The following is a 19,809-nucleotide window of genomic DNA, read 5'->3' on the forward strand; positions in this document are numbered from 1 at the left end:
GGAATAAGAGAAAAATTAGTCAGAACACTAAATTAGCTGTATACAAGACAGTGTTCAAACCAGTTTTAACTTATCGATCTGAGAGCTGGTCAGAAGTAAAACACTTGACCAAAGACCAGAGACTGCAGATATGAGAGTCCTGAGAAAGATTAGAGACGTGAACAGATGGCATCAATGGCAATATCATATTAAAAATGAGGATATTAAGAAAGAACTTGACATTGTCAGCATCCAGGAATGCGTTAGCAGAGCTAATCTCAGGTGGTATGGTCACTTAAATAGAATGGGCGAGGAAAGATTAGCAAAACAAGTGTTCTCTGCCTGGTTGGCAGGAAAAAGTCCCAGAGGAAGACCAAGATATAGGTGGCTTGATACAGTAAAAAGTGCCTTACAAGATAGAAATATAAGATCTGACAATGTTGTAGCTTTGACAGGTAACAGATTGATTTGGCAGGAAATTGCAGGTAGGAAGTTAGTAATGATGTAAATTTTTCATGTAGTACTATCATATCCTGTACACCCTTTGAGGGTAAATGTCAGGAATTCGATGATGATGATGACATCTGACTTTGTCTTATGTGTGTTTCACATTGGGCATGAACTCACTTGACCTCGTTCAGTACATCCCTTCTGCACTGGGCAGTTGCATTTTTTCAAAGTTTCGAATCTATATGATATCCCAGATTCAATTTTTTGGTAGAATTTTATTTGAAAATATATTATTTTTGAACTATCTTATTTAAGCTTCATTTTTATTCACAAGAATAAATGGATTTTTGTTCATTATGTCTGTGGTTTTTGAAAATAGGAATGAAAATGTCCCCCTATAGTGAAAAACATCCTCTCCCCAACAGAAACCATACTGTAAATGCAAATTACACAAAGTAGTATTACTAATATCAGATGGTATTCTGTGCAGTTTTAAATTATATATACACATAATTGCTTCTGAAAATTCGCTTTACATAAATTACTTGATTTCTGCTTTCAGTGACTATTATGACCTTATATCAAGTGTGACCTTATATTTTCTGTCTGAAAATTTTAAATATATTGTTAAAACATATGTAGTTAAATACTGTATTTAGCATCACAATTAAAATGTCTGCCTCATTTTGTTTGCGTCTGTGTACATACTATCTGTGGGAAACAGTTGTTTTTTGTAATACTGAGGCATTTTCATTCCAGTTATCCCTAATTGTGCTAATTTCTCTAACATAACCTCTAATAGATATAATAGGACTATACATATATGGTACAAACAGCAACTCAGGAATGGCTCTCACAGAATTCTCTATCAGTAACAAGCTTTATATTATGAATACATTTTTTAAGAAACTTCAAAAAAAAATGGACATGGAGAAGTCCAAATGGAGAAATAAAAAATGAAATAGATTATATACTGTGTAATAATAAAGAAATAGTTCAAGATATCTCAGTTCTAAATGAAGTAAAAACAGGAAGTTTCCACAGACTGCTCAGAGCCAAAATTAAAATAAACCCCAAATTAGAAAAAACAAAATGGCTAAACAACAAAAAAATCAAGAAGTTTTGACTTAAAACCTATCGAAAACAAGAAGAAGGATTACGAAGTAAAACTTAATCAAAAACTAGACTTAATAAATTAAGTATAGTCTCTGGGAAAAATCCCATGTTACTCCTCTTAAACACTATTATTATAATTACGGCTATTATAGCCTGTTTTTGTTTAGGAGTGTCCCTTATTTAAATACATTGGCTATCAATACTCAAGAGGGGTATATATATTTAGGGCATTATTGGTGAGTATAGAAGGCAATTAAGGTAGAATAATAGAGGTGGAAAAATTTGGTTTTCTCACCTCAGCCCTAAGCAATCCAAACCTCAACAAATTTGGCTGCATGAGACTGCCTCAAATTTGGGAAACCTACATCAGAAGACCTCAGCCCAATCACCCAAGAATACCAACATTGCCCACTAGGGGGCACCATTAGGACTTTAGGAGAAAGAATAGCTTCCTGCTTCATCCTGATTTACTGTTTGCTGTGCCTGCGTGCACTTGTCTTGCTCACAAGTTCCTGTTGAAAATGGCAACGTGACATTGCCGAAATATTGGATTTGTATTAAAAAAAGTTATTTTAATATATATCCTAGTCTACGTTGTTATTTCCCTAAACTATTTAGTAATAAAAAACATAATAATGGAAAACAATTTCTTGGAAAGAGTCTCTTCATATACATACTTAGGTCATCTCATTGATCTAAACTGTGGACTACAAAAGGAAATAAATAGGAGAGTTCAACTTGCCTGGAGTGCATTCAGAAAATTGAAAAGCATTTTCCAAAACAATGATGTCTCGCTCTGTTTAAAAAGGAAGACATTTAACCAGTGTATACTTCCAGTCATCTCATATGGTTGTGAAACTTGGTCGCTAACAAAAGCACTGGCAAATAAATTAACAACTCAAAAGAAAATGGAGAGGTTGATGCTAGGCATCACATTAAAAGATAAGAAGCGAAACACCTGGATAAGAAGCCAGAATCGCATCACTTATATTATTCTTCACCACAAGCGACTAAAATGGAAATGGGCCGGACATCTATTCAGAAGAGAAGATGAGCGATGGACCACCATACTAACGAACTTGATTCCTAAAGAAGGGAAATGAGGCCGAGGACATCCTAAAAGAAGGTGGAGTGATGAATTGTCAAATTTTGTTGGGGAAAATTGGTCGACCATTGCCAAGAACAGAGAAAGGTGGAAAGAACCTGGAGGTGGCCTTCGTTCAGCAGTGGACAGAAAATGGTTTTAAAAGAAGATGAAGAACCTCTAATTTTCTGTTTACTATGTTTGGTGATAAAAAACTATCATTTTTAATAAAAACTACTTTGTGTTACTTGCATCTACAGTATGGTCTGTTGGGGAGGGGATGGTTTTCAGTATACAGGGACATTTTCAGAAACCACAGACATAATGAACAAAAATCCATTTATCGTGAATAAAAATTAATCCCTGTGTTTTAAAAAAAAATGACTGTCTGATGATTGCCAACAAAATATCAGCAGATTCAGTATTTCCAGTATTTATTACCATGTACTGAACATAACAATCATTAATAAATAAAATAAAATGGGTTCTTATTTCTATTTTCCCTCTTATTTCCATTCTCTCTTTCCCTCTCCTCATGAATTTTTTTTTTTTTTTAATTATCCTCTCATAACTGTGAACATTCTAGAGATTATAGAATATCATATAATTTGTGAGGGGATGCCTCTGTAGCTCATTTGGTATAGATGAAGTCCTTTGGTCTGAAAGACTTGGGTTCGATTCCAATGCATGACGTGAGGAACCTTTATTTGGTCTCTTTTGACTAAAGGTGAGTTAACCAGTCTGATGCAGGGGCAGAGGGTTTTTTCTCTCCCTAAAACTCTGGGGGGTTTTGTCCCTCAGAACAGGCAAACCGGCCAGTAGAACACATGCAATTTACATGTGTTCTACTGGCCGGTAGAACACATGTAAACTTGCAGGTGATTGGCATACAGGAATCTGTATGCCAATCACCTGCAAGTTCGAATTGAAGATGATCAAAAGACTTCAAACCTCACCACCGTAAAGTAAAGGTAAAAGAGGAGGATTAAGAAAGAAAGAAAGAAATTTGTTCTGTCCCATACCAGCTTATTGGATACACACATAATACTACTACTGTAAATTATTAGTGAAGTGATTTGCCTCTAATGAAAATATTTCTACTCACCTTTTTTCCCCTTTTCCCTTGTATAAGCCAGTCATTCTCACATGGTTTCATGATTCATTAATGTCATTTCACATATTCACAGTTTTTAGTAATATAAATATACAAACTAAATATAAATTTTCTCCCCACCCTCAAATATTAGTTCCTAATATATTCTGAAACATTTCCCCCCCCCTCTTCCATGTAGCTTTGGTTTTAATTGAAGCACATGCCATGATTTGTGCCATGCCCACTGATATTCAAACAGAAGTACAAAATTCTTATGTCACATCCAATATGTACATAATGAAACAGTTTGTCTGAGCCTACCTTAAATGTTTTAAACAAGAATGCTCTTAAGAAATTCACTGACCTTCACAAGTGATATTACTTTCATCTGCCCAATTTTGTATATAATTTTTCACTAATTTCTACAAAATCTTAACAACTACAGAAGAAACACAAAGTGGTCTATAGTTTGATGCCCCCATTTTATCACAACCCTTATGCAATGGCATTATCTTACATTCTTTCAATCCTTGCCACTTTCACTGAATAGCCAGGTCAATGGAGCTGTCAGTTGTAGCACATTCTCTTAAAACACATGGTGAAATGTTAATCAGCTCCTTGGTCGTTTTTATACATTTTATGAAAATTATGGATACAACTACCGTTTTAGAGTAAAACTTTAGTTTAATATAAACCAAAATATACACTCGACATTTTGACCTTCACATTAAGGTCATCTTCTGGAGTGTATATATATATATATATATATATATATATATATATATATACACACACGTACATACAAAGAAACACGCTGCACTACAATCTATGTGGCATGCTAAAGTTAGTGATCAATCGTTAGAACTATTTGCCTGACCTCTGGTGTTAAAAAAAAATAACTGTACTACATCAAAGCTAAAGTTATCTATTAGGTTACAAAGTTAACTTAAGCTGGAGAGTAACATACAGAAAAATAATAAATAAAAATAAAATTAACCATAAAAGTATACATATAAATTGCAACAACTGGTATGGACAGTGGCCAATAAAAGATGAAAAATTGCTTAGAGTCCTAAAGTTAGAGTTTGTTGGAAACTAAGTGGGCTGAATGTGTGCCATCAATTCTTGGGATTTTTTAAGCCACCATTATTATTAAGATTAGGGTGGTTGATCAAAATTTCACAGGCTTCTTTAAATTTCCATTTATACCAAGTTTTTGTATAATGTAAAGAACAGGTACTTTTCCAATCAATTCGATATATGGTGTTAAGAGCGTGATCTGAGAGGCCTGCTTCACCAAAATTATTATATTTAATGTGTCGTTTGTGTTCTTTTTTATGGATAGGGATTGTACATCCAGTTTCCTCAATATAAGATAAGTTACAGGTGCAATAGATACAATAAACTCCAGGGTGTGCCAATGGGGGGAGAGGATCCTTAGAGAAGTTGAATGTGTTTTTAATTTTAAAGATGGTTTAAAAGTGGCATTAAGATTATAATGATGTAGGATTCTATTAATTTTTTTCTGATAACTTTAATCCATAGCCGGCCTGGTTGGCCGAGTGGTTAGTGTATCTGCCCAAAATGCTGTGGGTTCGAATCCCGCCATGGATGTTTGTGATTGTCTGTGAAAATACTAGTGGTGGTCAACTGTAGATGGTGTTGGTGTAGATGATGAAGATAGTTTCAATTGGTGGAGACGGAGAGTTGTAGAGAGTAGGTGCCCTCCCTCGCTGAGTTTTTGGACTCCCTGGAGGAGTTACGTAATAATAATAATAATAAAAAGATTATTCCACTCCATGCTTAAAAAATCCCTTAATTCCACCAAATTTGCAGGGTGTTGCTGTTTCTTTACAGCCCTTTCTAACATGTCCCAGATTTTTTCAATAACATTCCAATTAGATGAATTGGCTTACAATTGAGATGTAAAATTTATTTCTCATTCTGCAAACTAATCCAACACAATTCTAGCTTGATAAACACATGTGTTATCATCTTGAAACTCGGGATCCACTATGTGTTTTTTTTTTTGTTCCAAAAACTGGACAAATGGCAATACTTCGTTATTTAAAAGTGTCAGATAATCCATGGATTTCATGAGATTGAACATCTCATGGGCCAACTCCAGTACTTAAATACAGCCCCAAAACATGACACTTCCACCTCCTTTTTGCACAGCTATTTGGACACATTTGAGGTTTAATGCTTCTCTGGCCTTCTGCATGACCCTGCAGCAACTACCATTAGAATACAAGCAGAATATGGATTTGTCAGACCATATTATTTGCCTTCACTGGTCAATGTAATGATGCTGTTTTGTCCGAGCAAGGTGATTTTTCTTCTGCACAGTTGTTAACTGAGGACATATCCGGGCAACATAACTGAAAATGCCTAACCCATGCCGTTCTCTCCATAGTGTTCATTCTGAAACTCATTCACTGGGTCCAGCATTGTACTATTGAAGCAGTTCTTGATGAGTCTGTCGCCTAAATGTCTGCGATCCCAATTTGTCATCATAGAGCTTCTACCACCATTGCTCTGCTTATAGTGATAGCTTCCATACTTCTTCCAACATAAATGGACACTACTGACTGTGGATTCAGACACTCCAACAAACTTCACCACCTCTTGCAAGGAATGTCCATATTCTCTTAGATCATTCAAAACAGTCATCATTATCATCTTATCTATATATGGGCCAAACTCAAAGAAGAAGAAGTAAAAGAGAATGAGAGGAGACTATACATTCTGCATAAATTTCATGATTCTAAAGATGTGTTTAAATAACTTTCATCCAGCTTTCATTTGAACAGTGCTGTATATTGAATTTCATGTAGGCATCTTTGCAAAGACTCTGGTTTTCAGTTTCAGACATTCAGAGTTTGTGACATTTAGAATCTCTTAAAGTAGAAAAATGAGCCCGTAACATTGACTAGAGTGCTTCTTAATTCTTTGCACTTTATCTTTCATTTTTTAAATTAATTCTACATTGCTATTTCTCAGGACCAGTGTTACTGGATTATGTAACATTTTTGAAGTTTTATCTTTTAAACTTTATTCTTTTAATATGGAGGTATTAGACTTTGAATTTTCCAAAATAATTTTTCTTGCTATATCTATTTGTAGTTAATATATTATGCCATTTTATGAATTTTATACTCTGTTTCTTTCAGTCCAAGTAATATTTATTTTGGTCATGCAGTTATTCTCAGAAGTTTTTTCTATATCTAATAGGATAATAGCATTTAAGATTAATAAATATATTTTTATACTTACTTGAATAAATTTTCTTTTAGACCAGATGATTACCAGATAGAAAGCAGCTCAAAAAAGAAGATAACTGGTAAGTTTGCCAAAATATTAAAAATTTACATCTCTGTTTTTCATTCTTATGTTATTATTATTCCTATCTTATCCTTCTCATCCATCCCTTAAGACGGCTTGAGTTCCCCCCCCCCCCCAACGAGAGGTTTATGATGAATTAATGCAGCTAGCTCGTCTCTCCTCTGTTGCATCCCCTAATGGCAATATTCATGACTGTAATCCATGTGTGTGTTCACGGGGCCGGTTTGCCTGTTCTGGGGGATGAAAAACCCGACTTTCCAAGTGAAAAAAAAAAACCCTACCTGCATATGAGACTGGCTAACTCACCTTTCGTTGAAAGAGACCATATAAAGGTTCCTCACATCACTGACGGGAATTGGTCTTTCTGACCAAAGGGCTTTGTCTATACCAACTGAGCTATGGAGGGTCTTTATTATTATTATTGCACAGGCACCTCCATGGAGTCCTGAGACTCATCGTAGGAAGCTCAATTGTAAACACAATATCTGTTGTACATCTCCTTGAAACCATTAACAGACAAAGAACTCACAAATGACTCCGGCAACCCATTCCATTCATTCACCACTCTCCAAGAAAAAAACTGGTCTTCATGCCCTTGCTAACCACACTTTTAACAAACTTCATATTGGAGGCTTAATGGATTGTATACAGCACTCAGAAGGATTAAAACAGAATTTAATACTTCCTATATATTTCGTCTCAGTAATTGAGACCTCTTCAGGGATTACAAAAAAACTAATGTAACATAAAAACAAATAACACACAATACTAAGCCCAACCACATGGGTGACACTTAAGCTTAGTGTCACCCATGTGGCCTGATCAAAGCCTTATACAAGGGAACTGCAACCTCTTTGCTTCTGCTTGTCAGTGTCCTCCTCATCATTGCCATAACCCATTGTGATGTTCTTACAATTTTTGCGATGTGACCCTTAAACCTCAAGTCTCTGTCCACCATCACTAACAGATCTCATATCTCCTTTATCTCCTTCAAAATTTCTTCATTAATTCTATACTCTACTTCCTAACCTTGCCTACCAAATTTCAAGACTTTTCAACATTAAACTGACAGCTCCAATCATCTGTTTGCCCACTCACATAGTCTATTCAGACTCTCCTACAAGACCACAATGTCTGCTCTACTTCTCATAGCTCTTCCCCGCTTTTCTGATTGGCAAACAGCTACACATCTCCAGTTAAACAGGTCCCAATGTTATTAACACACAAGTTAAACAATAATGGTACAAAAGCAGATCTCTGTTTCACTCCATTAGTGATGTTCTTCTTTTGGGATACCACTCCTCCATATATAACCTGCTGATACCTACTGACAGCCAATCAGTTATCCAGCTTACTAGTCTGTTATCTAATATCTCATATCTCCTTCAAAATTTCTTCATTAATTACAATACATAGAATTGTATTACATAGAATTGACTGGAAAAGCACTAGTTGTTTACATCACACCCAAATGGTATGAACGCAAATTTAAAGAAGCTTGTGAGATTCTTATCAACCACCCCAATCTGAACAATAATGATGGTCTAAAAATCCCAAGCATATGGAAGGCACATATTCTACCCATGGAACCTTTCTCCCTAAGAGCTAACTATAAACAGGACTGTAGATAACCAAGAATAGTAAATCTAATATAACAATTGTCATGTTAAAAATAGGACATCATTGTTACTATAAGAAATTATCTATATGAAAAAATGTTTCTCCCATTTATCTTAAATAGAATTTAGTTTTGATATAGTTTCTAAATATTTAATTAATTTTTAATTTCATCTGTATTTTTTCTTTTTGACTAGAGGTCATGACAATAGAATAACCGGTGATTGTTTCTTTAGCTTACTGTGTGAAATGTAACTCAGCTTGTCCTTGTATATTTGTATATATACTCCAGATGATGACGGTCAAAACGTCAGGAAATTAAAATAGTTGTTTATAACACGGTTGTAAGTCCATAATTTCTAAACTGAATGACTGTTATCTAATACTTTCTGTTTCAGTTTAGCTACCAGCTTGTCATGTGACAGTCTGTCAAAGGTCTTTGAAAAATCCAAGTACACCATCAATCTGCATCTCCTTTATTAAGTGAGTCTGTCACCTTGTTTTAATATGTAAGCATATTCTAAAATATGACCTCTCCCTAAGAAACTCATATTGACCATGATAAAGAATATTGTGATTATCATCCTGTTTCTGAATCCTTGTCCTCGCCAACTTCTCTAACACCTTAATAACAACAACCCCAGACATACAGATTGGTCTATAATTTGTAGCCTCAGTCTTAACACCCCCCCCACTTTTGGGAAGTGGAACGATTTTTCCCACCTTCCATTCCATTGGGACTCGCCCTGTTGCAAGACTCGTTAAATATTTTATGCATCTTTTATTTCTTTCATTTTCAATTACATAAACTAATAATAATATATTTTCCATAAACAAAACGATGTTAAGGCATATTATTATTATTATTATTATCCTAAGACCTCATGGAGTCACAGACTCATCTAGGAGATCCCTTTTGCCATACATACATCACACCATGCCTTAAACGCATTCAAATTCTCTGCAGACACCATGCTCTCAGGCAATACATTCCAATCATGCACAACTCACCATGCAAAAAACCTGCTTCTCACTTCCCTGCTCACACTCTTGTTCTCCCCACAATCTCACACCATTTTATCAAAAACCTCTTCAATGTTAATCCTATAGCAACTCCTTACCGGCTTGTACATCTCTATAACCCATCTTCCTCCTATCCACTAGACTTTGCAAATTGCATTACCTCAACCTTTCTTCATATTCAACATTCCAGAGATCAGAAACTATATTGTTCAATCATCTCTGGATCCTCTCCAACATCTCTTCATCCTTTTAAAAACCAGGTGACCAAATCTGTGCACAGTAGTTCATATGTGACCTAATCAGAGCCTTATACAATGGAACCAAAATCTCCTTACTTCTAAAAGTCTGTGTCCTTCACATCATTGCAAATTCATTGTGCTATCCTCACAATTTTGGCAATATGGCCTCTAAATTTTCGATCCTTATCCACTATCACCCCAAGATATTTAAATATATTAACATAGTAAATTTAGTTTAATCCTTTATCCAAGTGTGAGCAAACACAGTTTGCGCCTGAAAGTATCTTCAGGACTGGGGTAAGGTGGTACAACACCAGGGCGACTCCTTGCAAAGGGGGAGCAAGCTACCAACATTTCTATCTCAGTATCTCCCATAATGCAAAACACATCTCCTTGCGGATATGTCTAATGTTATGCATTCAGGGAAGGGCCACTACCCAGACTAGTTTCAACCTTTATTGAGGTCTCTTCAGTGGGCCCAAGTGGAGATACCAGTCAGAAGCATTAGCAAGGTCATCTCTACCTATTGGAGTTGCCAGTTAGTGTGCAACCTTTTTAATAAATTACTCTGGATTTAGAGGAAGATGTTGAAAGTTTATATTCTTATTATATTTTATATTTTTATTAAAAGTTTATATTTTTATTATATTCTAAGTGAAAAATAAACTTTCAATATATTAACATAGATTTCTTTTCTTGGTACATTGGTGAACAGATTTACTATGCCCTGGCTTGTATATTGGCAAAAACCATTGTGATGTTTTTGATGCTGTCTATATACTGTATTGAATTCTTTATATAAGAGAATATTTAACTGGTGTAAGGGCTTAGTATGTTTGCTAGATATTTCAACAGCAAAGAAGTTGGAGAATATCTTGCATCAACAATAGCTCTCAATGGGAAGTCCTGTTTATGCAGCTTAGCAACCCCATATTACAGGCATAGAATGAAGGGCTTTAAGAATCCATTAAAAAAAGATAAAAACATCATAATACTGAAAGCTGACAAAGATGTAATCACTTCTAGATGACACAGACATCTATGAAAATTTGGATCATGACTCCATGGGATATTTCCATAATAAAGACCAACAACTTAATAAAAAAAAAGAATGCTGAACTGGTCTAGTTAAATGGTGTCTAGACTCAAGAGGGTATCTTGAGTCTAGACACCCTCTTGTCCCAAGAACATATGCGGTTCCTAGGGTGCATAAACAGGACTTCCAATTAAGACCTGCTGTTGATGCAAGATATTCTTCAACTTCTTTGCTATCAAAATATCTAGGCAAACCTACTAAGCCCTTACACCAGCCTGACATCCTCTTAGAATACAATGCAATTCATAGGAAGCATAAGTGTATTTTTTTAAGGAAATTAAAATGTAGACTAATACATTAAATAAAATAAATTTAATTAATACTTCCAATATTTTGGCAAAGTCAAACTGCCATGATCAGGTAACTGAAAAGATATTGCATGCATACATTACACTACATAATGAAGATGAAGCATGCCAACTGAGAGGTGATAACAATTTGACTTTGCTGAAATACTGGAAGTGTTAATTACATTTATTTTAGTTAATAAATTAGTCTACATTGTAATTTCTTTAAACAATACATGTGTAAGTAAACTAATGTTTACTTACAAACTAACTAGTTCAGTCAATCCCATACCCATTTAAAACAAAAACTGCAATAAGTTAACCTAATATTCTCAAATAAAATAAGAAAAAGTTACTTATCCTTCAGGAACAATAATTCCCATTACACACACAATATGCCACCTCAATATGATACTCTATGAGGGATAACATGGGTTTGTGAAGGGTTGGTCATGCCATAATAATCTACTAACTTTTTATATTAGAGTGACAACTGAGTTAGATAAATGGCTACATGATGATACTTTGGATTTTGGAAAGGCATTTGACAGGATGCTACATGGAACCAACAAATGGGGATAGATAGGAAACTGGTGATATGAATGAAAGTGTGGCTGATAGACAGATACCAAGAAGTAGATTAATATGGAGGAACAGAATCCAGGAGAAGGCAGGTGACTAGTGGTGTGCCACAGGGCTCTGTGCTTGAATCACTGCTGTTTAATTTGTAGATAAATGATATAAGAAATAATTTGAAGGGAGATATTCAGCTGTTTGCTGATGATGCAAAGTTGGGTAGAGTAATAGTTAATCAAGATAATTTTAACAGGCTGACAGTATAGGCAAAACATAATGGATAACAATTTAATGTGGAAAAGTTATGCATTTTGGGTTACAAAGATTACAAGGTGTATTGCATTGAGGAAACTGTACTTCAAGAAATGGATGAGGCCAGGGATTGATCAGGGGGGAGGGGTAGATAGAGAGCCGAGGGAATATTGCTATACCTTAATACTTTTATTTATGAAAGAGTAAAAGAAACTGCTTCTTTCTCTGATAAAAGAATTGGTAATTTGGCATCATATTGAATTACTTGAGGTAAGAATATGATGCCAAATTTTATATTTTCAGAAAGGGCCTAATTAGGAAACTGACTGATGAACATTTTGTTATTGTGAAAACAAGGTGTTTAGTCTGGTAGATGTGATTAAGTATATGCTAAACAGCAATAGATATAATAATAGAATGAATCAGAGAATGAATTATTTTAATTTTTTAGATAAGAAACTCTCTAAAGTGTAGACTTATTTTGAAGGCCTTGGATCCAATTAGTTTTGTAGATATTTATGTAATTTTATTTAAAATGTATGTGATGTTTTAGTTTCATTAAATGTATATATTTTTTTATTTGGTCTTGAGTCAGTGATTTTCCAGATTCTAAAAGAAATAGAGTTAAAAGTCATTGTGCCAATTGGAATGAACAGTTGCGTAATTGCTTAACACTCAGTATCAAACAATCTCTTTGCAAAGATATAGCATAAATGGCACAGCGGACAGATTGTTAAAATAACAGGAACAGCTGAACAGACATAATGATATAATAATATGATTGAGACATGTAAGTTGGTGAGGAGTTTTTACCAGATTAATAAGGAAGAGTTATTCCATAGAGTAGAGGTAGGCAAGGGTAGAACTAGATGGCATCACTGGAAGCTGTATAGTGTGGGCGGGTGGGTGTGCAGGAGAGTGAGAAGCAGGTTCTTTGCATGGAGAGTGATTGGCGAGTGGAGTGCATTGTCTATGTGAGTGCTAAAGCTTTGAATGGATTTAAGGCATGGATCGATGATCTTTTGGCATGAGGGACTATGGACCTCCTGCGATTGAGTCCTTTGACTCCATAGATGTCGGATATTGATAATAATAATAATAATTTGTTAAAACGATATTTTACTGTAAGAAGAAGAATATAGCAACAGTGCTTGGAGTTTTACTCTTAGTGGTTGACCAATGAGGCTGTTAAGCTTAACCATGCTTCTTGGCTACATTATAGGTGGAAACATCTTATCATTCATCAGCATGAAGAATTGGCAAGATTATACATGCTTTCCTATGTCATTGGAATTAAAATACTTATAGACAATTTTTTATACTGACTGCAATGAAATAATGATCAAGTGGAAAAGAAACTTCATTGTGCTGCAAATAAACTTTTCCAGTCTGTCATCTGAAAAAACTTCTCTTTACTGTTGGTGATACCCGGCTCTCATGACATCATTTCACGCACTTGTAATTGAGAGAATACAGCATATGCTCAACTGTGATATAAAAGCTAAATGGACACAAAAGAGAGAGATTTTTTTAGACATAGGGGAAACATAAAAAAGGGAGAGCTGGAAATAATTTCCTTTCTAAACTATAAGGAATGAATATGTATTTTATCGATATTTTTCATTCACTTTCTGTTGATAAATTTATGTATGTTCACCATTGTAATTTTCGATTTTCATGTGAAGATTAGTTGGAAAGCTATTCTCTGTTTATAGAACTGACAGTTGTCAAGTAAAAATGCTGGAAGGTTTCATATCACTGTTGTCTGTTTCAATGCTGGATAGCTAAATTTTATGAAGTGAACTGTCAATGCTTCTGCTACCTTTGAAACAGAAATTGAATATGCTTGAAGTAAGGAATATGTTGAAAACACAGGTAAGTTGGCATTTTCTTGTGTCATTTTGTGCAAGAAAATCTGCTGCAGCTGTTTCCCTTAGTTAACTTAAAGATTGATTAGAAATGTGTCTTGATTTTCCAAAGCAAGATTTGCCAAGTTCTCTGTTATGCCTGAGTTTCTCATTAAGATGTATTAATTTCTGACTTTGCAGATATTTTTGTACTCTCTTATAATTAATTTATTATTATTATTATTATTACTGGCACCTCCATGGAGTGTGAAGACTCATCGTGGGAGACCCAAACTCTCCACACGATCTGTCATACCTCTCCTTGAACCCATTAACAGACAAAGCACTCAGAACTGACTCTCCCTCCCCTCCTCTCGTTTGTTTGCAAAACTATTCATGGAGTGGTTTGGAAAACAAAGCTTTTCAGTAGCAAGGAACATAACCTGAAATTTTGCAAAATATGTGGACAGTATTTTCATTATCTGGCCTGGTTCTATTACCCAATTAGAAGATTTTGTCACCTGCCTCAACACATTCACACTCGAATTAAATTCGCTGTTGAATTAGAAACAAACAAGTCTTTTCCATTTTTGGATACACTAGTTGCAGAATCTGAACACAAACTCAATTTCACAGTCTATAGGAAGCCAGCAAATACAAGATGAAACCTACACAGCACATCCTATCACCACCTGACACAAAAAATAGGCATCATCTGTTTCCTTTCCCAGATATTTTACAAATCGAGAAGGTGAGGATTGAAATAATGCAGAAGTCATATTTCCATATACAAGTAGTCAAAAGATGTCGCACTTTATTACTGAAATACTCTGGATTAGAGATAGATGTTGAAAGTTTTTTTCACTTGGTTATACTATAAATGGAGTGCTTAAGGGTCAAAGCTGTATAACTGAGAGGAGTCCTCCACATAGCCTTTAAAGGAATGTGGAGAACCAACCAGGGCTTCTGACCTAATGTCCAATCCTCACCTTCTCATGGTGCACCCTGTTAAGTATCTATCAGGATACTGAATGAATGAGGATATGCTGGAAATTTTGGATTTAGCCAACCAAATTGTATTCTTATTGGCTCAAACCACAAATAAAATACAACATGACAGAATTCATGTCAGCTGGGGCTGACATGAATTGTTTTCACCAGGGAACCAGCAAACAGCAAAAAGTCAGTTACTGGAACAAATCCTGAAACATATCCCAACTCAACATTACCAGTGTTCAAGATCAGTACTATCAACATAAGAAGCCTGAATTGGCAAAGAAATGGAGCTGGCTGAGGAATTAGGTAAGTATACCAGATTGACATAAAAGGGATGACTGAAACAAAATAGACAAAAACTGGTGAGATCTTTCTAAGCAATAAATACAAAATGCTATATTCATGCAGTAACAATCAGGGAAAAGAAGGATTAGCAATGATAATCAACACTAAATACCAGGCTAATCTTCTTGAATGACAGGCAATATCAAGTGGAATGATGTGGGCAAATATCAGAATGGGGAACTGGATAATGAGACATTTGTGCATATGATCCCACAGAGGGTTCTACTAAGGTAGAAGTAGAGGAATTTTTTGAGGCTTTAAAGAAAGCAATTGACACAATGAAAAAGGAAAAGTTGGTTCTTGTTGGGGATCTAAATAGCAGAGTAGGAAATGATTGTCAGATATGTAAAAATATTTTGGGAAAATTTAGAGAAAAAAGCAAAACAAATAATAATGGCAAATACCTGTTGGATTTCATGCCCAGTACATGGACTGATTATTACTAACACAATATTCTAACATAAAAATGTGCATAAATTCACATGGAGAGAAAAAGCAAGCAATAAGCAAAGTCTCATTGACTATGTTATTGTTGATAGTGTTTTCTTGCTCTTTTTGTGCAAGGACATTAGAGTGTACAGAGAATTTGAAATTGGAAGTGATCACCGAGTCTTGAGCAGGATAAAATTGAATTTCATATTGAAAAGAAGAACATGCAAGAAAGTTTTAAAGGAAATAAAAGTTGAGCAGCTCTCAGATGTTAACTGTACACAAACATTATTCAAGAAAAAATGAAAGTTTGAGAACAGGAACCAAACATTGGCAAATTCCTGGCATGTACCCTCAAGGGGTGTACAGGATAATGATAGTACTACATGAAAAAAATTACATCATTACTAACTTCCTATCTACAATTTTCCTCCAAATCAGTCTGTAACTTGTCAAGACTCCAACATTATCAGATCTTATATTTCTATCGTCTAAGGCACTTTGTACCGTATCAATCCACCTATATCTTGGTTTTCCTCTGGGTCGTTTTCATGCCAACCTGGCAGAGAACACTTGTTTTGCTAATCTTTCCTCTCCCATTCTATTTAAGTGACCATACAACCTGAGATTAGTTCTGCTAACGCATTCCTGGATGCTGACAATGTCAAGTTCTTTCTTAATATCCTCATTTTTAATATGATATTGCCATTGATGCCATCTGTTCACGCCTCTAATCTTTCTCAGGACTCTCATATCTGTGGTTTCTAGTCTTTGGTCAAGTGTTTTACTTCTGACCCAGATCTCAGATCCATAAGTTAAAACTGGTTTGAACACTGTCTTGTATACAGCTAATTTAGTGTTCTGACTAATTTTTCTCTTATTCCATAGGAATTTATTCAATTGACTTCCCACCATACCAGCTTTGCTGATTCTGTTGTCTATTTCTATATTTAATTTACCATCTTCAGTAAAGATCGTGCCTAAGTAGCTGAAATGTTTTACTTGTTCCACAGGTTCTCTGTTCACAACACAGTTGATATTTTCAATGATTCTGCCTATTTCCATTGTCTTTGTCTTTTTATTGCTGACCTTCATGCCATATCTATCACAACAGTTATTCAATTTAGTCAGAGAATCTTGCAGACTTGTAGCGGATTTATTTAGAAGTATAACATCATCTGCATAAAGCAAAGAGCTGACATTAACATCTCCAATTTTGATATTAGGTTTAATACCACTTTCCTTGATAATGTGATCCATATAGATAATGAATAACAGAGGGGATAATGTACATCCTTGTCTCACACCAGATTTAATATTAAACCATCTTCCTGTACTTCCTTCAGTTCTAACTGCTGACTTACAACTCAAATAAAGACAAAGTAATGCTTGATATAATGCCCCATTGACACCATATAACTGCAGCGTATTGAATAGCTTCTCTCTTGGCACCTTGTCATATGCCTTTTCCAAATCGACAAAACTTAAATACAGATCTTTGTTATGTTCCCATGCTTTCTCGACTATTTGTCGTAAAGTGAAGATCTGATCCTGACAGCCTCTGTTTGGCCTGAATCCAGCTTGTTCTTCACCAAGCTTTTCTTCCACAATTCTTCTCAACCGTTTCTCAAGTATACTTGCATAGATCTTGCTAGGAACACTCAGTAGGGAAATACCTCTGTAATTCTCACATTCAGTTTTATTTCCCTTTTTATATATGGGTACTATGAGAGCTCTACTCCAATCATCGGGAATTCGTCCCTCTGTCCAGGCTTTCTGAACTATGCAGTGCAGCCACTGTAAGACTTTTATACCACCATACTTCAGCATTTCTGGTCGAATATCATCTACTCCTGCTGCCTTTCCACATTTCAAGTCTTTGATGGCTTTTTCTACTTCAAGTATGGATATGTATTCCTGATTGCATGCCTGGTCAGTGTTTTTTATCACTGTGCTGTCATCACTGCTTGTTTCATTTAGCAGTTTTTCAAAGTAATTACTCCATACTTAAAGGATATCTTTTTCTCCTGTTTTCATGTCATCTTTATCATCTCTAACTCCTTTTACAGCACTCTTAGCTCCATTCCTAAGCTTCTTCAACAACCTTCAGAATATTTTGCCACCTTCTTGATATTTATTTTCTATATTCTTGCCAAAGTCCTCCCATGACTTTTGTTTAGCTAGTTTTACACACTGTTCAGCTTTCTTACATTTGTCTCTGTATTCTCTAAGAGTAAAAGCTGACTTATTTGGGAACTTTTGATATGCTTTCTTCTTTTCCTTCACTGCCTATTTAACTTCCTGTGTCCACCAGGGAGTTCTAATTTTTTTATCCTTGCACACAACCTCACCACATGCCTCTCTGGCAGAATCAATCAATGTTTTCTTCAGAGTTTGCCACTGAATCTCCAAGGTTTGATTCCTGTTCTCAAACTCTTTCATTTTCTTTTCAATAATCTTTGTGTATTTTAGTCTACAGTTCACATCTGAGAGCTGCTCAACTTTTATTCGCTTTAAAACTTTCTTACATGTTATTCTTTTCAATATGAAATTCAATTTTATCCTGCTCAAGACTAAATAGTGATCACTTACAATTTCAAATCCTCTGTACACTCTGGTGTCCTGCACCATGGAGAAAACATCACTATCAACAATGACATAGTCAGTGAGACTTTTCTTATTCCTAGCCTCTTCTCTCCATGTGAATTTGTGCACATTTTTATGGTGGAACATGGTGTTAGTAATAACCAGTCCATGTCCTGAACAGAAATCCAACAGATATTTGCCATTATTATTAGCTTTGCTCTTTTCTCCAAATTTTCGCAAAATATTTTTGTATGTCTCACAATCATTTCCTACTCTGCTATTTAGATCCCCAACAAGGACCAACTTTTCCTTTTTCATTGTGTCAGTTGCTTTTTCTAAAGCGTTAAAAAATTCCTCCACTTCTACCTTAGTAGAACCTTCTGTGGGACCATAGACACAAATAAGTCTCATTGTCCAGTTCCCCATTCTCATATTTGCCCACATTACTCTACTTGAGAATGACTGCCATTCAAGAAGATCAGCCTCGTATTTTGTGTTGAATGCTATGACTACTCTTTCTTTTCCTTGATTGTCATTGCCTGAATATAACATTTTGTATTTATTGCTCAGAAAGATCTCACCAGTTTTGGTCTTTTTTGTTTCAGTCACCCCTATTATGTTGATCTGGTACTTATCTAATTCATCAGCTAGCTCCATTTCTTTGCCATTCAGGCTGCTTACGTTGATAGTACTGATCTTTAACTCTGGTGTTGTTGAGTTGGGGTTTGTTTTCAGATTTGTTCCAGTAGCTGACTTTTTGCTGTTCGCCCTGGTTCCCTGGCGAAAACAATGGGGGCCTTGTTCATGCCGGATGGGTGACGCCCCATCCGGCATGAAATTTTATCATGTTGTACCATCATTTTTTATTTTGGTTTAACCAATAAGAATACAATTTGGTCGGCTAAATCCCAAATTGCCAGCCCATCCTCGTTCGTTCAGTATCAAAGTAGATACCCATCAGGGTGCACCACGAGAAGGTGAGGATTCGACATTAGGTCAGAATACCTGGTCAGTTCTCCGCATTCCTTTAAAGGCTATGTGGAGGTCTCCTCTCAGTTATACAGCTTTGACCCTTAAGCACCCCAAGAAATTATATACTTGGTTTAATCCTTTATCCAAGTGTAATCAAAGTTTGTACCTGAAATATTTCCAGGACTTGTTGCAATTCATATATAGAAGCTAATGAATTCATATCACTAGCCTTAGTATCCCATAATGCAAAGCACATATCCTTATAGAGATGTATAATGCTATGCACTATGGGAAGGGTCACTACCCAGACTGGTTTCAACCTTTATTGAGTTCTCATCAGTGGGAGCCAGACCCAGAGGTAATACTAAGGTTAAAGAAATGCAGAAGTCATGTTTTCATATACAAGTAGCCAAAAGGTGTCACAAAACATGAATTCTGCATTAATTCAACCTTAGTATTACCTCTGGGTCTGGCTCC

The 19,809-nt window shown here is 35.4% G+C and overlaps 1 protein-coding gene across 1 annotated transcript in view; it reads left to right on the forward strand.

Moving 5' to 3' along the window:
- Nucleotides 1-19,809, forward strand: part of LOC150101563 (ERO1-like protein alpha) — a 223,326-nt gene that overhangs the window by 99,046 nt on the left and 104,471 nt on the right. The window contains exon 8 of the mRNA XM_090401050.1: nucleotides 7,019-7,065. Within this exon, the coding sequence (XP_090257176.1) occupies nucleotides 7,019-7,065 (47 nt within the window). The remainder of the gene's footprint in view (nucleotides 1-7,018; nucleotides 7,066-19,809) is intronic.

Source organism: Typopeltis vanoorti, chromosome 11 (genome assembly GCF_054136105.1).
Source record: "Typopeltis vanoorti isolate ZY-2024b chromosome 11, IOZ_Tvanoo_1.0, whole genome shotgun sequence".
NCBI classification, from domain to species: Eukaryota; Metazoa; Arthropoda; class Arachnida; order Uropygi; family Thelyphonidae; genus Typopeltis; species Typopeltis vanoorti.